The sequence below is a fragment of the Ictidomys tridecemlineatus genome, chromosome 2 (genome assembly GCF_052094955.1).
Source record: "Ictidomys tridecemlineatus isolate mIctTri1 chromosome 2, mIctTri1.hap1, whole genome shotgun sequence".
Lineage (NCBI taxonomy): Eukaryota > Metazoa > Chordata > Mammalia > Rodentia > Sciuridae > Ictidomys > Ictidomys tridecemlineatus.
The window spans coordinates 10,917,632-10,943,576 of record NC_135478.1 but is presented as its reverse complement, the minus strand read 5'-3'; the positions used below and the strand labels follow the sequence as shown (position 1 = coordinate 10,943,576).

Genomic DNA, 25,945 nt, shown 5'->3' with positions numbered 1-25,945 from the left:
AGAACAGATATCATATTCATAACAGATGAGATTTCTGCAAACAAACTCAGATTGGGCCTGGAAGCAATACAGAATTTGGTGTAACCTGGGGGCAGGGATATTCAAACCTACAGTGTATGCACGGCACACTAGCACACTTAACAATAAAGACTGCAAAGAATAAAGTGTCTTCTGGGTATTCAAAAGAATAATTTGATTTTTCACAGCAATTACCAAATTTATTTCAATGTGATTATGAAAAGATAAATACAAAAAAATAATACTAAAATTTGTAAAAAAAAAAAAAAAAAAACAATAGTAGTGTGGGGACCAGGTGGCTCTGCGGAACCTGCCTTCTCAGACTTTCCAGGTGTGAGTGTTGGGAATGACAAGTCTTGTCTATGGTTGGGGACACGGTGCTTTTGGTGGAAAGGAAACAGTAAGACACAAACTTACACAGACTCACCTTCTCCCTGCCCCGGAGGAGAGTCACGTGTTGGGCTGTTTGACTTCTCCTGTCCCCATCTACTGGATCCCTGAGTTCTATATTTAATCATGAGCCTTGTTTTCATGTAAGTTACACAAGTAAGTCTAGGGATAGTGATAAATAGATAAGTCTATTCATTCTAAACCAAGGTCCTTACAGGGCAAGAAGACCAGGAGGATGATCCTTCATGCCTGAGCTTCTAATGCACAGTGTCCCACCTTCCTTACTCAAAAGATGTGTGTCACCCCCAGGAGATCTTCAGCACGATTATTACCCAAACTAAGCAAATATTTGGCAACAAACCTCTGAGTTCTGAGAAATTCACCAGGGAACTGATCGGAGGAAGAAAGCACCCAGACCATGATTTCCTCACTGTGGTCAACTTCATCACGAGTCATATTTAAACAAGAAGCATTCTTAACTCCAACCAGAACCAAACGTCCTCCATCACTGGACTGGCTGGTCTCGGCATCATGAGGAGCGGATGTCTAAGACTGCTCCAGGGTAAGTGGAATCGTGACCATGTGACAGGCAAGAAAGGGAGCTAGGAATCACCCAGTAAGTCCTTTGCTTCATATTTCACTGGTTTTCTCACTGTCCCTGTTAGGGAGAGCAGGGAGGGTATTTGTAAAGAATGTCAGCTCTTTTTTTAATTATTAAGATCTCAAAGGAGAAAGTTGTTCTTACAAAGTTACTTCCTAGCTCAAACTTTAGGACATAGTGGGCATTTCTCATTGGGCTCTCTGGATAAACAGAACCAATGGGGCACTACAAAGAGAGAGGAACATGGTTATTTTTCAGATATAGCTCACACAATTGTGCAGGCTGAGAATCCAGACTCTGTCAAGTAGGTGCATGATGGAGACCAGGGAGGAGGTGGCAGGATGGAGACCAGGGGGGAGGGGGCAGGATGGAGACCAGGGAGGAGGGGGCAGGATGGAGACCAGGGAGGAGGGGGCAGGATGGAGACCAGGGAGGAGGTGCAGGATGAAGACCAGGGAGCAGCTGATGTTCCATCTCAGGTCCAGAAGCAGTCTGGGCCAGAACTCCGTCCTCCTCCGGGGGCCAGTCTTGGTCTCTTAGGGCCTCCATGGGTTAGATGAGCCCCACAGGAGAGGGGATTCTGCTTATTTGCATCTTCACATTCAATGGGGCCTCCTCTGATGAAGGCCTCACGGCAATGTTTAGCGCCTGACCAGCTGTCCAGGCAGCGCATTAGATAAACTGACCAAGAAGGAACCACCAATACCCCTAGACTTTATCTTAGGGATTGAGAACCAGACTCTCTTTGACTCCTCGCCTGTCTCTCTGTTGAACAGCAAGAGGCTCATGTACCTAAGACCTCGTTGACTTGAGGAGGGTCCCCAGGATGTGCCCCGGGAGGGGACAGCTGCTGAGAGGCAGGAACAGCAGGAGGAGGCCCCCAGCCTGAGCCCAGCACCTGCCCACAGCACTTTCCTGTTGGGGGGTAATAGGGCACCACGGGGTCCCAGGACAGGCCGTGGGGCTGACAGTGGTGGTGGCAGATGTGGCTCTCAGGTGCTCCAGCCACAGCTGCAGGCCAGGTGGCTGGTGTGGTGTGTGTCCCTGAGGAAGGGGACAGGACCAGAGCACCTGAGAGACCAGGCAGGGGACCTGAGAGAACAGCTGGCCCTGACCCTCCCTTCCCACCTAAAGGTCAGGGATGGTGGTAAACACCTGACACACTGGGGTTTGTTCCCACGTGACCTAGGACATGGGTGTCATTTGTCCCCACTCCACAGAAAGGGAAACTGAGGCGGGGCTGTGAGGCAGCCTGCCTGTGCTCCAGGGTCTGACCAGGGCCACCAGGCTCCAGTCCCCCACCCACAGGCCAGGAGAGCCACGGCTGGAGCCCAGAGCTTGCCAGGCTCAGCCCCTTCCCACCCCCAGACCCTCTGGGAGGCGCCACCTGGGCTCCCTCTGAGGAGTGGACCAGGTCCAAGCCCAGGAGGGTCCTCAGCCCCTGTCCTCCAGTGCATCAGCTCCGGCCTCCTCTCCCTGCTGGGCCTGCTGACTCGTCCTCTCTGTGTCACAGGGCTGCTGTGTGTCCTGCTGAGTCTCTCCAGAGCCGGAGCCCAGGGCTCTCAGGGTGAGTGTGGGGAGCAGCGTGTCCACAGCCAGAGCCTGGGAGGGGCCCTGCACCCCAGCCCAGGGAGGAGAGGCCTGGGCAGGGAGGCTCAGGGCAGCTCCCCACCTCCTGGGACCTCCTCTGGGACCTCATTGCCCCCTCCCAGCCTCTGACCAGTCTGTGCCCCCACAGCCTGTGCCCCCTGGTGCCCTCTGAACTCGGAATGTGTCAGCGCCACCGCCTGTCGCTGCAAGCCAGGGTTTGCCTCTTCATCTACAGAGATCTTCACTGACCCCCTGGAGATCTGTGACGGTAAAGAGGATGGGGGAGGGGCAGGGCACATCAGAGACTGCGGGTGCCCAGTGCCAGTGGGGTCATGGGTAATGGTCAAGGGCTGAGCCTTTGACCTCAAGGCCATCATCAAAGACAGAAAAGAGAAACGAAAGAGTAAGGTGGCAGAGAGACCAGGGAATTGCATGGCTTCCTGCACAGAGAGGACCTGGGCCCCAGGAGTTGGTCTCAGCCTACCCTTAGTTCTGGGGAAGGTGACTCTCAGCTTATAACCCACCCCCAACCTTGGCATTGTCCCCTGTGTCCAAACTGAGAGTGTCAGCCAGAGGACTGAGTTGAACAGAGCAGACTGTGGTCTTCAGGAAAGGCTTGCTCCAGGCAAAGCACAGCCTCAGCACTGAAGCCCAAGATTCTCTCCAATAGATACTAACTCCACGTGAAACCCCATGCTGGGGGTCAGGTAGGGAACAGGAGTCTCTTGCCTGAGAGAACACACACCTTTGGGAGGTGACCCTTGGTCCTATTATGTTGCAGACATCAATGAATGTGTGCCACCCATGAAAGTGTCCTGTGGAAAATTTGCTGACTGCCACAATATGGAGGGGAGCTACTACTGCACGTGCAGCCCGGGCTATGGGCTCCGTTCTGGGGGAACAAACTTCACTAATGAGAGTGAGAACACATGTCAAGGTAAGGCCCCCCCTCACCCCCACCCCACATGCAGTTCAGGGCACCAGAGCTGATCTGGGGACAGCGTCCAGTTATAGCCTCAGCACCTGGACTGTGAGATGGAGCAGCTGTACGTGCACCCGTCACCAGCATGAGAGGCAGGGGAGGGCCAGGGCACTCTGGGACCAGCTGCTTGGCCCCATCCTGACAGCTCTGCTTGTGACGATGGCCAGGGTGCTTATCAGGAAATCCTGTGGACATGTGAGATGTGACAACATTATTGTTGTTTTCTGTTAAAAAAAAATGCCAGGCTCCAGTGGCCTGTGCCTGTGGTCTCAGATACTTGGGAGGCTGAGGCAGGAGGATCACTAGAGCCCAGGAGTCCAACCCATCCTGGGAAATAGAGAGACCCCATCCCTAGGGGGGAAAAGTTGGGGAGAGAGACAAAAGAAAAAGAAAACCACAGGAAGGTGCCCCCTATCTTCTAAAGCTACAGACAAAGGTAGAGGCTGGGGTACGGCTCCCAGCCAGGAACTTTCCTGGCATGAGCAGGGCCCTGGACCCCCTCCCCAGCACTGAGAAAATCAAAACCAAACCAGAGGTAGCTTTGCTCTTGGTTCACTGTGTGACTTCAGTCAAGTCACCTCACCTCTCTGTGCTTCAGTGTGTCCATCTGTAGAAGGGGAGTCCTGGACTGGGGCGTAGCTCAGTGGTAGAGCACTTGTCTAGCAGGTGTGAGTCCTTGGGTGAGTCCCAGCACCAGGGGAAGAAAGGGGGAGAGGGAGAGTCATCAGGAGGGGAATGAGATCCGAAGGCACTGAGCAGGTCCTGGCTCCCAGAAAGTGCTGTTGGCAATGGCTTCTGAGCTGAACAGGGCCTGGGCCAGGAGTTGTGCTCACCTGCCCTTAGGTCTGGGGGATGAGGAGCCTCCAGCCCACGCCCACCTCAGCATTGTCCCCTGGGTCCAGATCCAGGGGTGTCAGCCAGAGGACTGGGACAGAGCTATCCTGTGGCACCCAGGGGCCAAGGCCCTGGTTGACACAGGTGGTGCCCACTCCAGGCCACTGTCCCACCAGCACAGAGAGGGAGGGTGGTGTGAAGGCCAAGGTCAGAGGCAGGGGTCAGCTCCCTGGGTCCAAAGCCTGGACTGGCCACCTGTGAGCAGCATGGGATCAGCAAAACCACTTCCTCTCTGGAGCCCTCCTTGTACCTGCCCCCAGGAGCCTGGAGCCCCAGAGATCCCATGAGGTGGGGGCTCTCAGTGGCTCATTACTGGGGAACCCAGGGAGCTGGGGGGAGGGAGGCTGAGCCCAGGATGTGGGGAATGTGGGGGTGTGGTGGAGGGTCTCCTGGGGGTGCTGCTGCACCTCATTCCCAGCTGTCCCCATGCAACCCCACCCTACCTTGTCCCCTCCACCTATGGCACACCTCTGCAGCCATTGCTACCAGCTGGGAACAGGGGAGGGGACTGTGATCGCCCCATGGGGGCTGGACAGGGGCCCTTAGGGAGCATCAGCCCTGCCCTGGCCCGTCCTGCTGTTGATCCACACAGCCCTGATGAGGGGTCCCAGCAGGGCATCCTCAGGTGCAAAAATGGGTCCAGGAGACCAGAAGCCCTCCCTGCCTCATCCTGACCCCAGGAATCCCCTGGGCTCCAGGAACCTTTGGCCCCTTTCTGGGACACCCAGGGCCATCTGCCACGAGCTGTCACTCACTCCTGTCTGGGGTTCTCTGAGGCTGCTGTGTTGGCCATTCACCTCAGGCCTCTGTCCTGTGGGTCCCTGTGGCACTCAAAGGGGACCTGCTTCCTGAGCATGTTCCCCTCACGTTTAGAGACCAGGAGAGATAAGACGCCAGGAAACACCCCGGGCCTCAGCTGGGAGCTGCTTCCAGAAGCTTCCTCATTTCCTGTTGTGGCCATCTCTGATAAGGGGGAACTTCCTCCAGGGGTGGGGACAGCAAGACTCCCCGGAGACAAGCTGGGCACCTTGGAAAGGCTGTCAGTGTCCACCCACAGTTCTGAGTGCCACACTAGGAGCTGGGGATTCCTGGGGACAGTGGAGGGTGCATTTGTGCTGCTGTGAGGAAAGGCAGGTGGGACCTGCTGGGGCCTGGGCACCTGGGGCTTTTGGTTTTCTAGTTGTTTGTTTGTTGGGGTCCTGGGGATCTAACCCTGGGGCCTTATCACTAACCACATCCCCGGCCTCCTGAGTCACTGGGAATACAGCCACCACACCTGCTTGAGCAACTCGCTTTAGTTCTTCTTGTTGCTTCCCAGTGGCAGGGTTTTCAAATTGTGATGAAACCTGCATCCATAAAACTTATCATTTTATCTACGTTCCAGTACACTAGTTCTGTGCCACTGATCCTGTTACACAGGCATCTCAGTCATCCCTCTCTACGAGTGTTTTCCTGTTTTTTTTTTCATTTCTTTATCTAACAAATAAAAATAATGTATATTTTCATCATGTACAGAATGATGTTTTGAAACATGTATGTACACTGGGATGGCTAATGAAGCGGATTAGAATTCACAATGCCTCAGGTGCTGTGCTGATTTATGTCGTAAGAACAATTCAAATCTAATCCCTTATGATTTCAAGAATACACACCATTGGCCAGACCCAGTGGTGAACACCTGGGATCCAGCAGCTCTGGAGGCTGAGGCAGGAGGATCACAAGTTTCAGGCCAGCCTCAACAACTTAGCAAGGCCCTAAGCAACTTATCGAGACCCTGCCTCAAAATAAAAAATAAGCAGAGATGGGATGGGCTCAGAGGTAGTTCTATTTTTAATATCTGAGGACCATCCCCACTGCCTTCCGTCACAGCGGGGCTCACTTACGTTCCCAGCCATGGTGTGCACAGCGTCCTTTTCTCTGACTGCTGGCCACCCATGTGCCCATCTGGCTTCCCCAACAGCTACCAGCAGGTGTGAGGTGACATTTCATCACTGTTCCTTTCTAGTCCCCTGAGGATTGGCGATGGCGAGGGATTTCTCCGGGGCCTCTGGGCCCTTCTCCTGTCGTCCTTTGAGAAGCGTCTGTTCAGGTCACTTGCCCATTTGGGGATGGGGTGAGCGGGTTTCTTACTGCTGAGTTGCTTGATCAAGCTCCTCATGATACTTTGCACATTGACACCTAATAAGATGCGTGGCTTGTGAGTGTGCCTCCCGTTCCCTGAGTTGTCCCTCACTCTGTCCACTGTTTCCTTTGCTTTTCAAAAGATGTTAGTTGGCTACGATCCCCTTGGTCCGTTTGTATTTTGCTGCCTGTGCCTTGGGTCCCGTCCAAACCATCACTGACAGGCCAACATCGCCAGCTCTCCCCTATGCCCTCCGCTAAGCAGCTGGGCAGGTCCAATCTGACCTTCACTGTTTAATCTGAGGTGATTTTTATGTGGTGTGAGGTGATGTCCTCCTGGTTGGCATATCCATGTCCCAGAAGAGTCCTTCCCATTGTGTGCTCTTGGCACCTTCATCAAAAATCAGCTGTAAATACGTGGGTTTTTCTGGGCTGTCTGTTCTGCTCCGTGGCTGTGTGTGTCCCCATACAGAACCACACTGTGTTGTCACTACAGCTTCCCAGTAGATTCTGAGGTCAAGTCATGGGATGTGCCCAGCTTTGCTCTGTTTCTGAGCACCTGGCTTCATCCTCAGGTGTTAATGATGGGTGTCACTCTGGGAAGCCATTGGCCATGGTCTCCCACCCCCACTGCTTAGGCATCAAGGGTGGCCGTCACTGTCACCTCCTCCCTGAGCGTAGACCACCTGTAGGACCCCAGTGGTGCAAGGATTCCCACAGGGGAGGGTCCAGGGAATGGCTGGCCTCTCTCTGCCACTCTCCAGAGGAGGTCAACCCAGACCCCAGGGGCCTGACCCCTGAGGACAGAGACAAATGATGGGTCCCACGCAGCAGGCCACAGGTCTGTGTCCCAGTGGAGGTGAAGAAGAGATGACAGAAATGCCTGCCACCCCTCCCCGTCCCCATGCCTTCACTCTCTCCTGCTGTCCACCCATGGCTGGCCTCCACAGGACAAGGATGCTTCACAGGGTCAGGAAGACACGTACACGGTCCCAGGGCTGCCTGGCTGGATGTCAACCCTGGGCTCTCTGGCATGGTCCTCACTCCTGTCCCTGCCTTTAAGTCTTGTCCCAGTGGGCCTGGCTAATGGATAGATCTTGGTTCCTCTCCTTGGAGCTGGGCTCTCAGAGCTAATGGGATGAGAGAACCTGTCCTGCTAGGTCACTGGGACCCAGGGACAACTCAGCCATCGAGCAGCCCTGCTAGCAGAATCAGACCAAAGACCACCCTGGAAGCCAAGACCAGCCCCACTACGGAGCTCAGCGCTTCCCCTGCACTCGGGTCCCAGGACCCATCTGGCCTCTGCTCCAAATCCTCAGGCCGGGACACATGTGGCCATGACACCCTGGCCCAGCTGGGAGCTTCCCAGGGTGGCAGAGGGCACTGGGAGGACAACAGAGGGTCTGGAGACCATGCTCCCCCTGGAGAGCCTCCTTGTGGGTTAGGAAAGGAACCTGGGGACACAGCAGGTCCACCCTATGCCAGGAACCTGGCCGACTCCCAGCCTGGGCTGACAGAGCCAAACCCTCTGATCACAACATTCGCATCCAACCCATCAAGCCACCTGAAGCTGCCGGCTGCCCACATCCTGCCCCTCTTCTTCCTCTTGCAGACGTGGACGAATGTAAGCAGAACCCCAGAATCTGCAAGGGCCGCAGCACCTGCATCAACACTCAGGGCAACTATACCTGCAAGTGTCTGCCTGGCTTTGAGCCCAACCCAGAGGACCCGAAGCTGTGCACAGGTAGAGGCCCCAGGAGGACCCCTGAGGGTGGACAGGAGCCACGGGTGCAGCAGAGGCAGGTCCTGCACCCAAGGAGGGAGAAGACCTGAGGTTCCCACGGGTCAAGGGGCTCAGGCTCAGCCTAAGGGAGGCTGCAGGGCCATCTGGCCTCAGCTCTTCCTGGTCTGTCACCTGAGAGTAAAAGAGAGTCACTTTCAGTTCAGACAAGGAGCTTCCACCATGGCCAGAAAGAGGGCGACCAGAGTCCTTAGTCAGGAATTTCCACCCCCTGGCCTCATTTCCCTCCTGGCTTCTGTAAACTGGAGACCAGGGTCATTGCTGTGCCCCTCAGGCACAGAAGCCACCTGAGGTGCTCTGAAGGTGAAGTTGAAGGTCACCAGTGAGGCACATGCAGAGGTCCTTTGTTTGAGAAGGCCACAAGATGGAGAAGTGGGTGCAGTGAGTAGGGGCATGGGAGCCGGTCAGGGGTGGGGACTGACCCCCTGCTTTGTCCTAGATGTGAATGAATGCGCCTCTGGACAAAGCCCGTGCCACAAATCCACCCACTGCCTCAACCAAATGGGCAGCTACCAGTGCCGCTGCCGACCTGGCTGGAAGCCAGTCCCCGGATCCCCCCATGGCCCCAACAACACCGTGTGCGAAGGTGGGGCTCAGAGGCCACACTCAGCGGCCCGTAGTACAGCAGGGATCACAGGGTCATGGGCAAACTGACCACGTCCAGTGCTGCAGCGCCTGCATCTGCGCCAGCTAATACTTCAGGTGCTGGACACAGACAGATGAGGTTCTGGGGGAGGAGCTGGGGTCTGTCAGGAGGCTCCCGTGGCCTCCAGGCTGCAGCTAGTGACTAACTGGGTGACGAGTTTCCACAGCCTCACAACCTGCACCTGCAAAGGGCAGGCCTGGGGCACACCAGACCTTGCACACCCCTTGACCTGGCGCCCACCTCGCAAGGGTGTGGGTCTCCAGGTGGCCAAAACAGAGCCCAGGCAGGGCACTAATGGCAGGAAGAAGTGGGTGGAGTTCGTACAGCAGAGAGCACTGGTCCTGGCTGAGGCAGGACTGACCCCTCTGTCTGTGTCCTCAGATGTGGACGAGTGCAGCTCTGGGCAGCATCAGTGCCACGAGTCCACCATCTGCACCAACACCCTGGGGTCGTACCAGTGCCACTGCCGCCCAGGCTGGGAGCTGATTCCTGGGAGCGTCAATGGCCGGAACAGCACCATCTGCAAAGGTACCCAGCCTGCCCTGACCCCAGAACCTCCCCCACCCCACACACGTGCACACCCACGTGCACATGCTCATACACACCCACACACGCACACATGCACTCCTCCTAATGAACCACTGTCCTGTCCCTGCAGTCATGCCCTTCTTCACCTGGCCTCTGCCCCCTGGAGTCCACAGCCAGGTGAGCGCCCCAGCCAGGACAGGGAGGTGGGAACCCCTGGGGCAGCACCCTGTCCACCCCTTGGCCCTGAGCTTCCCACCCACCTGTGACCCCTCATCTCACCTCCCCAGAATCTCTCCCGCTTCTTTGACAAAGTCAACAATCTGCACAGGGATTTCAAGCCAGATCAGGCCAATGAAACCATCCAGGTAAGGGCAGAACAGGGGAAGCAGGGGGAGACCTCCCACAGAGGGAGGGGGGCAGCTGTGGTCTGGGGGAAGGGGGACAGGCCCAAGCACAGTGGGGTTCTGCTCTGAGCTGGCCACTCTCCCAGGGCAGGTGGAAGAGGACACTGGGAACCACACACACTGTTGGATGCCCAGGTGCACTGTCTGTCCATTTGCTCTCATCCTAGTCTTCAGTTTTGTCATCCTTGACTGTCACAAACCAGGGCTGACCTCTGAGGAGCAAGGACCACACAGGGAGTCCCAAACCATGCTCTCTCTATCCCCAACTGGACAGTGTCTGGGTCTGTTCTCTGGGGCTGAGTGGTCTAGCTCTTCATGTGGACCTTCTGGCCAAGTCCACCTGCTCTGTGCCCCCATCCCTCCAGGGGATCATGCAGGAGGTGGATGTGCTGCTGGAGACCCCTGGGGACCTGGAGACCCTGCCCCCCTCACAGAAGCACTGCGTGGCCACTCACCTGCTGACAGGCCTGGAGAGTGCCCTGAGACACCTGAGCAGGGGTATGCCTGAGGGGACATCAACCTTCAATTATTCTGCAGGCACACGTAAGTCCCTGGGTCTGCACCACCCCCTGTTCCTAGCCTCATCCTCTTCTGATCCCACTAGAGCTGAGTGGCCACACTGTACCTCAGTGACTCACATAAATAATCACAACAGTGAAAAAGGCAGAAAACCACAAATAGTACACATTTACAGTAATAGTACACATTATCAGCAGAAAATGACAATAAGGAATTTTAGGGGGGGTGGGGTTGTAGCTCAGTGGTAGAGCACTTGCCTAGAGGCACAGAGTTCAATCCTCAGCACCACATACAAATAAGTGAATAAAGCAAAAGTGTTGTGTCCATCTACAACTAAAAAATTTTTTTTCTAAGAATTTTAGGTTACAAAATAGAAACAGCTTCTAAAAGCTAATTTGGAGTAATGTAAACTAATCTTGCTTGATATGTAGGTATTAATGTTTTATTGTGGTAAAACTCACTTAACAAGTTTCACCAATTAAGTTCACCATTTAAAATCCAGGGTTCGACATTTCATTGGATTCAAGAAAATTCACAAACTGATGCAGCCATCACCTCCATTTTAAGACATTTTTCTCCAAAATCAATCTCAGTGCCTCCTCAGCTTTCATCCCTCATTCCTCCCCTCCCCCAACCCTGGCGTCCACTCTCCTGCTTGCTGTCTTAATGGAGCTGCCTATTCCACCAATTAGTAAAAAGCAATCACACAAAGTGTGACCTGTCTCTCTAGCTTCTTTCTCCTAGAATAATGCTGTTGAGCGTGGCATAGCATCACTCCATCCCTTTTCATGGCTGAATATGACTCCATCCTATGGGTGTTAGCTGACCCACTCAGCCACTGATGAACATTTGGGTTAGTTCCACCTCTTGGCTATTGTGACTTACTACTGAGAATATTGATGTGTAAGTGTTTGTTTGAAAATTGTTCTCAGTGCTTTGGTGTGTCTGCCATGGACTGGACTTGGTAGGTAACATGGTAATTCCATGTGTAGTTCTGGGGGAACCACCAGATGTTTGCAGAGTGGCCACACTATTCCATAGTACCACCAGAGGGGTGCAAGAGTGGCCTCTCCATGGCTTCAGCTAAACATGTTACTTCCGATTCATTTGGTTTTATCACGGCTGTTCTAGTGCATGTGAGGAGATGTCTCGTTGCTGCTTGAGTTGCATCTCCCTGTTGACGGGTGATGGTTAGCACATTTTCATGAGCCTCTGGACCATTTGTGGATCTTTTTGTAGAAATGTCTGTTCAGATCCTTTGTGCATTTGTGATTGGGTTGGTCCTTTGTTGAGTTGTAAGAACTTTTCATCTATTTTGACAGGAAACCATTATGAGATGTGCACCTTGGAAATGCTTTCTCCATCCTATGGATTATCTCTTGGTCGTGCTCCTCACGACTAAAACACTCAGGGTTACTCCAGATGAACTGAGCTGCACGAAATAATCACACGAGAGACAGACATACCTTTTTCTTTGGGGTCCTCTGACAGCTCCTCTGACCTTAGGGGCCCATGGAAAGAGAGGGAGCAAGTGCTGGCCCCTTTTATTGAGGAGAAGCCATTTAAATGAGGCAAGGGGACAGGTTTCAGGAGGTTGAGTCTAGCTTCATGATGTCTGCTGTCAGCAGGTTGACTGACATCTAGGAAGGCCACACCCAAAGGCAGAGCAAGAGAAGGGGACACACACAAAGGGTGTTTCCATGGAATATTCCCTCTAAAGCAGGGCAAAGAGGTAGTATAGCTCAATCCATGGGGTGACATGCCTGTGTCTGAAGACGCATCCTCAACTTCCAGACCAGGACAATGTCCAGGTCACTGTGAGATGTACTGACCGGTCAAAGCCTCTCCACTCAGGGAAGGACAATGCGAATCATTCAGAGTGGCTGCCACATATTTTAATATCTTTGGTACCATTTCACTTTAATGTCAGATGTTTTGAATTTTGAGGACATCTACTTTATCTGCTTTCTCCTTCATGGCTTGTACATTCAGTGTCATATCTAACAATCCATTGCTAAATCCAGGGTCAGAAAGACACCACTATATTTCTTCCTATGGGCTTCAGTTCTTAGACTTTGTTCTACTTTGAGTTAATCTGTGTGTGTGGTGTGAGGTAGGGGTCCCACTTCCTTCTTTTTCCTTAGATATCCAGTAATCCCTCATCAATCACTGAAGAGACTGTTCTTATGCCCATAAAATAGTCTTGGTCCCCTGGCTGAAAGGCAATTGACCACAGAGGTGTAGGTTTATTTCTGGGCTCACCTTTCCCTCTGTCTTCATGCCAGTACCAAGCTGCTTTGCTCTCTGCTCATTTGCCGTCAGTTCTGAAATCAGGAGTGTGAGTCCTCCCCCTTTGTTGCTCTTTTCAGCCATGCTTTCACTACTTGGATCTCTTGCAATGATGTGTTAGTTTTAAGGTGAGTTTATCTATTTAATAAGCAAATTATAATATTAATGGCTGTTGGGACATGGATAGGGATGACATTAACCCTGTAGATCTCTTTGGGGCATGTCACCATCTTACCAATATAGTTTCCCCATCCATGAACACAAGGTGTCCTTGCTTTCATTTGGGGTCTTTAATGACTTTCAAATCCTTCTGTAGTTCTCTATGTACAAGTCCTGAGTCTCTTAGTTAAATTTATTCCTAATATTTTGTGAGAGATTGTTGTGTCTATGTTCATGAGAGATATAGGTCTCTTGTTTTCTTTTCTCATGATGTCTTTATCTGGTTTTGGCATCAGACTAATATTGGCTTCCAGAACTTACTAGATGCTGTCCCCTCTTCTGTTGTTTGAAAGAGTTTAGAAAGAATTCAAAGAATTTGTGTTCACTTTAACATAAACGGCTGGTAAAATCCACAATCAAAGCCATCTGATCTGAGATGTTCTCCAAGGAGGTTTTTCATTATTGATTCAATCATCTTATCCATTAAGGTCTCTTCAGGTTTTCTACTTATTCTTGAGTCAGTTTTGGTAGTTTGTGTGTCCATAAGAATTCATCCATTTCATAAAGGCTATATAATTTGTTGGTGCACATTTGCTCTTACTGTTATAATTCTTTGTAACTTCAGATTTCATATATGTATATGTTTATACGCATGTATGCATAACACATATTACACATATACATAAAATCTGAAGAAACAAAGAATTCTTATGTACATATATGCATGTGTATATATATTTGTGTCAACATATACATGTGTCTGGTTTTAGTCAATTGGAAGTTACACATAGGTCCTTGATAAATGTGATATACACGTGTACATATACAATATCCACATATACACATGGATATTCCTAACATAACTCTTCTTATTCCCACAAATCATAGAACTGTCCTTAGAGGTGCAGCAGCAAGGAGATGTCAATGTCACCTTGAGACAGAATCGGGCAAAGATGCAGCTGAACTGGAATCTGGCACAGGAATCTGGTTACACAGGTAACATCTGAAATGGGGAGAAGGTGGATGTCCACCACACACCAGTACCATCCTGTTTGGAAGAGGACTCAAGGTAGGAAAAGATGCCCAAGGATGTGAAAAAATACAGAATTAAAGACTAAAGGGTGATGTGGGTGGGAAGAGGTCACTAGAAGAGTGTCCAAAGGGGAGGTTCTGGGGAGTGATGAGGCCACATTCTGTTGTGTGCACCTGTGAATGTGGAGCAGCAAGTCCCACTATTGTGTATCATTATAATACAACAATTCAAAAGGAGCAGAGGCCATCTAAGGAGGAGGCCCTGGAGGAGACCCTGAGACTCACCCGTGGCCTCGTCCTGCAGGCCCTTCTGTGGTGGGATTGGTCTCCACCCCAGGGATGGACAAGCTGCTGGACGAGGCTCCCCTGGTCCTGGAGCCTGAGAAGCAGGTGGCTCCCCATGGGACACACAAGGACTCACTGCTGAGAGTCTCCTCTGTCCTGCTCTCAGATGTCATCTCAGCCTTTTTGAGCAACAAGGACACCCAGAACCTCAGTTCACCAGTTACCTTCACCTTCTCCCATCCTGTGAGTGGGTGGTGGGGGACCACAGGGCGGGAATAGACCCAGGCCCAGGCACACCCTTGTTGTCCTCTTAACCTTGAGGTTCAGGGGGACTCCCCACAGGTGCACCCCACACAGGAAAGCCAGCCCTTCCTGGGTCAGCATCTCTGAGCACAGGAAGACCAGCTCACACCCCTGTCCTGTTACTACAGCTGGTGACACCTGCACCAAGGCATGAGCTGCTCTGTGTCTCCTGGGACCACAGCCAGAATGGATGTGGTCACTGGGCCACTGAAGGCTGCAAGACAGCAGGCACTGGAGATGGCAGCACCACCTGCCACTGTACCCACCTCAGCAGCTTTGCCATCCTCATGGTCCACTATGATGTGCAGGTGAGAGGCTGCCTTCAGCATCGATTGCTGCAAAACACACTTCTGCAAATGTCGCTGCTGAAGTAAAACAAATTTGTTCCCTTGCGGTTCTGTGGGTCAGCAACCCAGCACAGGGGGATGAGTTCCTTGTTCAGGTTCTAAAAGACTGACATGATCACATCAGCCAGGGCCGCAGTCTCTTCTGGGTCTTGCAGCCCTCCTCCAGCTCCCTGGTTGCAGGCAGAGTCCAGTTCCCTTCTCTTAGCAGCTGTCAGGGGGGACCACACTCAGTTCCTAAGAGCCTCCCACATTTCCTCTCCTATGACCCCTGGTCGGCCTTCTCACAAAACACCAGTGTTCCCATCTGAAAAGCAGCATGAAAATGTCCTTGTATAGAATCCCTCTCAAGTTTTGAAACTGTTTTCCCAAGAAGAGTCCAGATGTTTAAAGCAATCGCCTGATCAGACCAGATCCAGGAGAATAAACTCCCTAATCTAAAAGTCAACAGATAGAGACCCAAATTCCACCTGCAAAATCCCTCTACAGCAGCACCTAGTTTATCAGAGAATTGAAGAATTAGAAGAAGGTTAGTGTAACAGCAGGGGGTGGACATAGGAAGACCAAGTTAGAATTCTGCTTACCACCAGGGTCTGTAAGTCAACCATGGTCGGGTTTCAGATTTACAAAAAAGGAAGGTCTGGTGAAGGTGGAGGCCAGAGGGGGTCAGGGGAGTCAGGGAGGAAGGCTGGACTGGGGGCTGTTTACCTCCTCCTCTAGCCAGGGGAGTGGACACTTCTGCTTCCCCCGGTTCAGACTCTCAGGTGAGCCCACTTATGGGCATTCACTGTGAGCACCTGTGACCATGAGCATGACGAGGATCTCAGCCAAGTGCCTCCGCCCCAGGAGTCCGCACATTCCAAGACCTCGCTGCCACCTCACCCAGTAGCACACTCTCATGTGTCAACTGCTTCTTTGTTCATGCAAGAGGCATGTGTTTATGCTTCAAATTTCAGACTGGATGAGAGAGGGACCATGGAGGGGTCTCCCACCCCCTCACTTAGGCATCGAGTTCCTCCTGCCTCAGACAACCAGGGCTCTCAGTGTCCCCTGCACTCTCCTAGGGCTGCCTCAGGCATATCCACAAAACACCTGTGGTTACTCTTTTTCTTAAGAAATTATTTTTAAAGATGGACACAATATCTTTATTTGATTTATTTTTTAATGTGGTGCTGAGGATTGAACCCTGTACCTCACAAGTGCCAGGCAAGCGCTCTACTGCAGAGCTGTAACCCCAGCCCCACCTGAGTTTACTCTTTGGTTCTTTTCATCCTCATAATGTTGGCAGCTATATTGGCTCATGTGGTTTACTTTTTTTTTTCTTTACATATTGGAGATTCTTCAAACCCTGTATACAAACGGCTTCACCATTACTTCTAAGGACACGCTGCATTCCATTGTGTGAATAGACTGTAAATAGTCTGTCAAATTCTTATCATTTGTTAACACAAAGAATATTGCAAAAATGACCACATGCTTCATTTATCTCTTATTTCTTGTGCATGCAGAATGTCTATTTGTTCTAATTCATAACTGCACATAAATAGACACTGCCACATTTCGACACAGAGAGGCTGAACCTGGTAAAAATCCCAGCAGGATTACATGAAGATGGGTGATGACTCACACCTCACTGCAGGGTTACTATCAACTTTTGGGGGTCCTTGTCTATCTGAGAGGTCAATGTATCTAGGGAAATACTTCTGTCCTTTTTAGCAGGAGTGGAATGGAACATCTTCTTTAAGAACCATTTCTATTTCTGCCTCTGGAAACAATTTTTGCATATCCTTGGTCCATCTTTCTAGTGGCTTATTGCAATATGTGCTGTTGATTTGCAGGAGCTTTTTATATATTACGGAAATTAGATTGTGTCTTTATATCAGATGATCTCAAAAATCAGCACATGTTAATATCACCTGAAGGACTCTTTATTTTTCAATGTTTTCTTAGGAAGCAATTTCATTTTTTTAGATATGTTTCAAGAAAAAAATAGAAGAAACCGATCAGATACTTGGTTAAAGGAAGAAAGTTAATGATGATGGTAACTTAAAATTTACACTTTCCCACGTATTTCTCCAAGTCCTCTTAAAGCCATGAGGAAATGAAAAGAGAACCCCCCACCCCATTACTCTTTACCCAGAGGCATCTATTTTGAAAGTTTTGCCTCTGTTTCCTTTATCAGGTGTCATTCTTTCCCTCTGCTCCTCCTCTGTCCTGCCTCCTAATTTCCCAATTTTGTCTTTACACCAGGGTCTCAAATGTAGCATGCACAAATGTCACCTGCAAGGTTTGTACTTTGTTTTCAAACGTTTTCTTGGGAAACCATTTCAAATTTACAGATATGTTGCAAAAACAAAATCCACACAAACAACATCTGTGTGCACTTGATCCAGATGCACCTGCTTTGAAATTTTACCTTCATTATTTACCATTTGTACATTTCCTCTCCCTCTTTCCTCTTTTCTCCTCTTCCCCTCAATTACATTAAAATAGAATTGATGGTGGGCTTTTAAATGTCCTCATGGCTTTAAGATGATTTTCAGAAAGAAGTGGGGGAAAGGTGAATTTTAAGCTACTGTTATTAATTTTAATTTTTAACCAAGTATCTAATTCTAACTACACAGGGACTTGTGGCCAGTAAGGAACAGGCAGAGCTGGACTGAGGCCAGGGGTGTCTGGGATGGGAGGTTAACACCTGGACACTGAGGTTCAGGTTCTGCCCTGTGGCCTCATGGGACAGGGACAGAGGGACCCTCAGCATGGGCTTCACACACACTCACTCACATATCAACATACCACCTTACTGTGCCCCAAAGTCAGGAATCCAGGGTCTCCTCCCTCAGTAAGGACTCTACACATCTGGGCCCTTCTAGCCCTTACCTGCTCCGTTCAGAAAACCTTACAGTCCAACCTTCTGAACCTGGAGCCCCTCCCCCATCAGCTTCACACCTGGACCCGGTCCCTCCATTCCTGAATCTGCTGCACCAAATGACAGATAGCGGAGGGGTTCCTACCCCAGAGCAGGGCAGGGCTGTGAAGGCTCCTCCCTCTGCCCCAGGACGACGACCCCGTGCTGAGCCTCATCACCTGCGTGGGGCTGGGCGTGTCGCTGCTGTGCCTGGTCCTGGCGGCCCTCACCTTCCTCCTGTGCAGAGCCATCCAGAACACCAGCACCTCCCTGCGCCTGCAGCTCTCGCTCTGCCTCCTGCTGGCCCACCTGCTCTTCCTCACGGCCATCGACAGAACCCAGCCCAAGGTACACAGGTGTCCCTGCCCCGCCCACCCAGGGGTGCTGAACTCAGGAGCCATGCTGCCCAGCTCCTAATCAATCAGCCTGGGCCCCGGGGAAGTCCAGAGGGGGTCGATGCCCATTTCACGTTGAAGGATTCAACGAGAAAATGAGCCCTCTTTACAACCCCATCACCTGCATCTCGTGTTGCTTAGCAGCAGAGCTTGCATCCTGGAGAAGTTCCTTCATTAGGGGACCCTTAGGATGAACTGAGGCAAACTCTAGATGGCATCTGTCAATCACCAGATGTGGCCTCCTGATTCAATCAGGAGACACGAAGGAGGCGACTGGGCAGGTGTCACGCGGCACCTCGTTTTACAGCAGACACTTTTTTACCAGGAGAAACAGGAGGTTTTTAATGTTTAATTTGGTTAATCGAGTCCTTCATTTTCAGAATTTCTATTTGATTCATTTTTAGAATCTGGCTTAATTGAAATGATCCTCCACTTCCTGTATCTTCTCCAGGTTCATCACTTACATCTTGTTTCAGCTCATTCAAAATTTTAACTAGGAGCTTTCTAAATTTTTCCCCAACATTTCCTCTGCTGTCGTGCCTACAGAGTCAGTTGCTGGAGTGCTGTGGGCTGTGTGGTTTGCTCCCTTGCTCTTTCCTGCTGCTTGTAGGTCTGCCCACCTCTGGGTTGATTATCTTCTCTGCTTTGATTCAAGGAATTACTTAATGAGCTTCTGTCTCTTAAGAGCCCAGAAATGTTTGAATATCCAGCTACTGATACTGTCATTCAATGTGCATCCTTAGCTGTTCCCAGGATCAGCACCATTTGGAGACAAGATACTAAACCCTGTGAACTACGGTCACTTCTAAAATAATGTGAAAAGCATAGTGTAGTAAGTGCACAAGCCGCCACATGATCATTGGTTGCCATTTGTAAGTAGTAGGTCCTGCCTGTCCTTCTGTGACCCTGCTGTTCATAAACCAGCAGTGCAGGGGGTTGGTTCACAAAAGCATCCCCACTATTGCATGAGGAACGCCACAAGGCGGCGCTGGGAGGCTGTGACATCAACATTACTGCATGAGGGAACTCTGCAGGGCAGCCCTGGGAGGCTGTGACGTCACTGGGCAGCAGGACCTCTCCAGCTCTGCTGTGACCTATGGGAGCACACATGCAGCCCATGGCTGAAGCACCACAGTGCAGCGCCTGGTGCACAGCAGAATCCCCCACCACAGGGCGCAGGGGGCCTCCTGGGCCACAGCAGACCCTGATTGTGCCCCAGGGTGTCTCTCCTCCCCAGGTGCTGTGCGCGGTCACCGCGGGCGCCCTGCACTACCTCTACCTGGCCTCCTTCACCTGGATGCTGCTGGAGGGGCTGTTCCTCTTCCTCACCGCAAGAAACCTCACTGTGCTCAGTTCCTCCAGCAGAAACAGGCTCATGAGGAGGCTCATGTTCCCTGTGGGCTACGGGGTCCCTGCCGCCATCGTGGCCATATCTGCAGCAGCCAGACCTCACCTGTATGGCACCCCTGCTCGGTAAATGCGCACCCCACTTGTCCTTCTCCTCTCGAGCATGTCCACGGCCTTCACTTGAGCCAAAGTAGCCTTTTGAGTATTTCAGAGCTTAAGATGCACAGCGACACTAACTAGTAACCCTTAGAGCATCTTCCCTGTGAAAAATTATAGTAAGGATTAATTAATAAGCAAAATCTCTCTCCTAGAAATAGCAAATATAAAAGCAAAAGAAATGCTTTTTTGTTTTTATTTTTTGTTTTTGTTTTACTTTTTTGTTTTCATTTAACCTACTTTTATCCAAATCCCAATTCCTCAGTGGCAAAAGTAGAATTGATTTAAATAATCAAACTGATAGACAAAGATAATCACCAAACTTGAGATTGTGGTTACCATGGTGACAGGAAGGATATGCAATCAGAAAGGGAGAGTAGTCCTCATCTTCTCCCGTGAAAGGTCTTATTGCTTAAGCTCACATGTCAGTCCTAGGGATTTCATTATAACAGTTTTAAACTTTAATGATGCAGAATAAAAAGGACTTAATTACAAACGTAAAAATTAAACATAGTGTCATAGTTAAGATTTACAGGGTGCTTATTTTATGCCAGGTGCTTCTCTAGCCACTTTCATATGTATTAACTCAAATAATCATCACTTCTCTACTTACAAGTAGATGTTCACATTAGCCTGATTTTATCAATGAGGCAACAGAAGTACCATTTAGTTAAGTGCCCAAAGGTGGCAAAACTAGCAGGTATCCACAAACTCAAGTTTATTGCAGCACTCTCCACAATAGCTGAGGCGCGGGATCAGCCCGAGTGCCCCTCAGAGATGAATGGAGAAAGAAGAGGTGAGATACACACACACACACACACACACACACACAATGCAATACTATTCAGCCTTAAAGAAGAATAATATTTAACATTTGCAGCAACAGGGATAAAACTGGAGGACATTATATTAAGTTAAATGAGCCAGGCACAGAAACACAAGTACCACATGTGGTCTCACATTTGTGGAAGTTAAAAAATAAATCCACCTGAAAGTACAACAGAGTGAATTCAAGAGATCTGGAAGGGTGCAGGGCAGTGTCAAGGAAAGTAGAAAAGTGAGGTTGGGATGAATCACTGCACACGATGGTCCTGGGTGGAAATACCATGCTGGGCTCCTCTAATACAGATAATTAATATGTTCATGGGCGAATTTCATCTTTAAAATGCTGCATTATGAGTGAACCTTGAAAACATCATGCTAAGTGAAAGAATGTAGTCATTAAAGATCACATATTTCATGATTCCATTATGTGAAATGCCAAGAAGAAACAAATTGATAAGAGAAAATAGATTCCTGTGGCTGGGGGCAAGGTAAAGGGTGGGAGCAGGAGGGAGGAGCGGGTGCTGATGTGCACATGGAGCTCTTTATGGAGCTCTGAGAATGTTCCACAGTTAGGTTGTGGTGATGGCTACACAGCACTGTTTTGCTCAAACAAAAACTGTGCAGTTCATTTTTCTGCATTTTTATTGGTGCTTTATAGTTGTATATAATGAAGGGATGTGTTGCTACATATTTGTGCATGCACACCACATGACAATGTAACAGAAGTGTGCACTTTCAATGAGTGAATTTTATGCTACATGAACTCCATGTCCATAAATCCATGAAAGAATTTTTGTAATTGGGTAAGTTTACCAGCAGAAAAAACGCAACACTATTGAATGGAGCAAGATGAGCCCTTAAAACGATGTCAGGTTCACAAGACTCTCAAACTCTGTGACCATGTTCACGGTCCTCTGCCCTGCTCCAGAGCTCACTACCTCAGTAACACCCTCCCATCTTCATGTCTCTGTTAACATGTGATTTCCTTGGGGAATTCTCCTTAACCATCTTAATCCCACAGACAGACCTTAATATGACCTCCAGTGATTCATCCTCAGAACCTTCCATTTTGTTTTATTGTTACAATGTGTCTACAGTGTGTATCCTCCTGGAGGTGAGACTTGGGAGATATACAACCCTGTTTACTTTCTTGGTATCTTCAGAGCCAGACAGAAAGCCTACCACCCAGACACTCAACGTTTGTTGAGGAAAGGGAGGAAGAGATCAAAATAACTGCTCTGTGTCTTCAAGGATCAATGCACTCATTCTCTCATTTTCTTAATTTTTCATTTGTTCTTTTTAGATATACATGGCAGTAGAGTGTACTGTGACATATCACACATACAGGGATCTGGCTTCCCGTCCTTGTGGTTGTGCATGTGTGGAGTGACACTAGTCGTGGACTCCTACATGAACACAGCAAAGTGATGTTGTTCTCTCTCTTGCTCAGCTGCTGGCTCAACCCAGAACAGGGGTTTGTGTGGGGCTTCCTTGGACCTGCCTGTGCCATCTCTTCTGTGAGTGATGTCATCAGAGTTCCTTGCTATCCACATGAGGGTCACTAGAAGAGCAGGATTATAAGGATGGTGATGAGAACAGGACTATCCTGGATTGTTACGGGTTGGGTTGGGTTTTCCAAGACTTCTGCATCTACAAATTCTAACGCTATTGTCAAATACAAAAGCTACATGGGCTACAATGGAGAGATAAGAAATGTAAAATTGTATTCAATAAAACTTTGCTGTGGGGGATTTGGATGTAGCTCAAAAGCAGAGAGCTTGCCTGGCATGCACTAGGGTCTGGGTTCCCTTCACAGAACTGCAAAAGGGAAAAGAAGATATTCATAAACCTCCTGAGGTTTCTTTTGGGGGGGTTCTTTTTAGTTATACGTGACGGTAGAATCCATTCGGATACAATTACACAAGCATGGAATATACCTTATCTAGTTAGGGGCCCATTCTCGTGAATGTACATGATGGTGGGATTCACTGTGATGTGGTCATATATGTACACAGGAAAATTATGTCAGGTTCATGCTGCTGTCTTTCCTCTGTGGTTTCTAAAGGTCAATTTGGTTTTCTTCCTGATGACCCTCTGGATTGTGAAGAGCAAGCTGTCCTCCATCGACAGTGATGTGTCCACCCTCCAGAACACGAGGTGAGATGGAGCAGGGGACACAACCCTACAGAGGTGGACGATGCCCAAGAGCAGAGCCATGTGCCTGAACAGCCCCTCATGTCCCTTCTCTGGGGCTTCTGAGTGACCCAAATTAACAAATGCAGCTGCGCTTCTATGGCTGCCATCTCAGACTCAGGGCTCTGCTGCTTACTCCAGTTAATCCTCCACGGGACAGAGTTGATCCTTCACTCAGCATCTTGTGGAAAATTCATGCTCTTTCTTCTGGGTTCCTCTGATTAACCTTTCAAATTTTTGCATATCATCATTTAATTGTATTAGAAACTTGAACAGAGCATACGATTAATGAAAACAGAAATTTGTCCTGTGTTTGTTTTCTAAGATAGGGCCTCACTGTGTTCCCGAGGCTGTGTGATCCTCTTGCCTCAGCCTCCTGAGGAGCTGGGGCTACAGGTGTGCACCCCTGCCCCCAGCTTCTCTTTGTGACTCATGTCCAAGCCCTAGCACAGGGCATCCTCAGTTACACTGGTTAATGAAATTAGGGATCTTCATGGAAAATGAGTTTTTGGAACTAACCTTATGAAGTATCACTGTCCTGGAAACAAAAAGGCATTTCTATTGTGAGGTATCATTGAGAGTAAAGATCAGAGCTCAGTCCAAGAAATCGCTTACAGGGGAGAGTAGGTGCATCCAAGGATGGAGAGGTGAACACCCTGATTTTACTGTGGGTGCATTATAAGCCTCCATTCTCCCCCAACCTAGGGTGCTGACATTTAAAGCAATGGCTCATCTCTTCATCTTGGGCTGCACCTGGTGTCTGGGTGTCCTGCAGGTGGGCTCCCTGGCCCCCGTCATGGCCTACCTCTTCACCATCGTCAACAGCCTGCAGGGCGTCTTCATCTTCCTGGTGTAGTGCCTCCTCAGCCAACAGGTACCCCTGCCCAGCTCTCACCCATGCCTCCCCACCCGCACCCCTCTCTGTGAGCTGACCCAGAGTGTGGGTTGCCTCTGCAGGTCCAGGAGCAGTACAGGACATGGCTCAAGAGGATCAGGAAACGGACAGCTGAACCCGAGGCCTACACTCTGTCTAGCAAGGCTGTATCCAACACCTCCAGACCCAGCACGGTAGGATCACTCCCTGCTCCCAGAGCTCATGTTCCCTGGTATTGGCAGGATTTCTCTCCTCCTGTCCACAGACCATGCTTCCCCTGCCTCCTGGACTCCACCATCATGCCTGCCTGTGCGCTGACCTTACATGATTCTCTCTCCCTCCCTCCCACCCACCTAGTTCCTGCTTATTATCATTGTGTCCCCACCCTTATCTGAGTCTCCTAAAGACCCTGGTGATGACCTTAGGCTCACCTGGACAATCCAGGACGATTTTCTCATCTCAAGATGATTAACATGCATGATCCCACTCATATGTGAAATGCAACATTGATCTCATAGAAACAAAGAGTAGAACAGTGGTTCCCAGAGGCTGGGAGAAGGGTGTGGGAAAAGCTTGATCAGTGGGTACTAAGTTACAGTCAGGAGAAAGAAGCTCTGTGGTGTGGCGCACAGTAGGCCACTAGACCACAAAGTGTGCTGTGCCTTTCCCACAGCTCTGAGGGGCTGGGGGCCACTCAGTGGGAGGCCCTTGCCTGGCATGTGCAAGACCCCAGGCTCCATCCCAGGACCAATCTCTTTAAAAGACAAAGGATTTTTGAGAGTTTTTACCACAAATAACAAATGCATGTTGGAGGAGATAGTTATGTTTCACCTGATGTAAACACTCACACTGTAGACAGGCAGGGAAACATCACATTATACCCTTAATATGTGCCAAATAAATAGATTTAATGTAAAATTAGATTTTTTAATCTTTAACATACTCCTTGTTGAGAAGTTCCTTTTCCAGGCATGGTGACACTCACAGGCTGTGGGATTAGGGTGTGGACGTCTGTGGGGTCATTGTTTTGTCTATCACACCAATTACATAGGTTGGCTTTCTCTCTCATGGAGCTGACAAAATCCTGCCTCTAGTTGTAGATAATTGAATAGATTCACCCCCACCTCCCTCCACCACAGCCCTGGGAATGATACACACATTGAGGAAAGGAAACGTCAACTTTTTATCTAGAAAATAGGAAGGCATCAGATAGGGAACAAAGGCTTCTGATTTCAGATGATGTGATCAGGTGTTTCTACCATCTTGGGCTCTGGACCATGAAGGACCACTCTGTTGGTGGCCTGATGTCATGTTATCTTCCAGTGTCTCCTTAAACTGGTCCTCCCCAGGATGTCAGTTGATGGACTCTCTTCCTCTCATTTTGGAATCCCTCCCTTGGCTCATTTCATAAAAACAAAACATTCTGTCTTGTAACCAGTTCTCAATAATTTTCTGGATCACAGCATTCATAAGGCTCCAGTGAATCAGCCTCACTTCTGAGAAATTCCAAAATCAGCAAAATGAAATCTCATGTGACCTCTTGATCATGCCCTGATAAATCCATTGGGCAAGAAAATATTATGATTGAACTGTGTGTGTGTGTGTGTGTGTGTGTGTGTGTGCGCACGTTCGACATCATACCCCATAAAGGTAGATGATTATTATTTGTCAGTTGAAAATTTTAAAAATTAGGGAGCAGGATGGTGGCTAAGACCCTCCAGTGGTCATCCCCCAGGCACAATGGCTTAACAGCTATAATTTACAAACTCATTGTGTATTTTTGGGGTGTGCCACATGAATATACAGAAAATAAAATAGTTCCAATAATAAAGAAAATTAACTACCCATCATCTCACATTCTTGTTTGTACATGAGCAGCTACAATCTCTTTATCTAACAAATCTTTTCTTTCCCTTTTTAAATGGAACTTGAGTTATTTTCCATAATCTAATGCATTTTTCAATAATTATCATTCCAGACTAATTAGAAACATCACCAGAGCTACAGCCTCCTTCCCCATGGAAAATCTGAACCGCCATTTATTAGCCATTAGGACAGGACAAAGACTCTGTGCTGTGTGTTTCAAGATATTCATGGTGTTGGCCACGTGAAGGGATTCATGGAGGACATGATCAACATTCAACTCCTGCACAACCTGAAATCTGTCCATGCCCGACATGGTGCTGGGCAAACTCAACATCCAGATGCCATCTGCAGCCCAGTTCTTCAGTTTCTCTGTTAAACGTTCTTCTACTGCCCCCCTTCCTATGAGGCCTCTTCCATGCAAAAATTCTAGAAGAAAACCACCCTCCCAGGATGCTCACATCCACAACATTCAAAA

The 25,945-nt window shown here is 49.5% G+C and overlaps 1 protein-coding gene across 1 annotated transcript; it reads left to right on the top strand.

Annotated features, from left to right (window-relative positions):
- The first annotated feature begins 939 nt into the window (after positions 1-939).
- Positions 940-25,945, top strand: LOC101965873 (adhesion G protein-coupled receptor E2). The gene is given in 20 exon segments (XM_078025892.1): positions 940-970; positions 2,523-2,576; positions 2,748-2,867; positions 3,381-3,536; positions 8,209-8,340; positions 8,837-8,983; positions 9,425-9,571; positions 9,702-9,748; positions 9,859-9,936; positions 10,341-10,518; positions 13,831-13,938; positions 14,279-14,502; positions 14,691-14,870; positions 17,965-18,162; positions 19,447-19,682; positions 21,988-22,054; positions 22,603-22,694; positions 23,436-23,604; positions 23,688-23,798; positions 25,583-25,945. Coding segments are annotated over 20 exon segments (2,484 nt in total). The 3' UTR covers positions 25,592-25,945.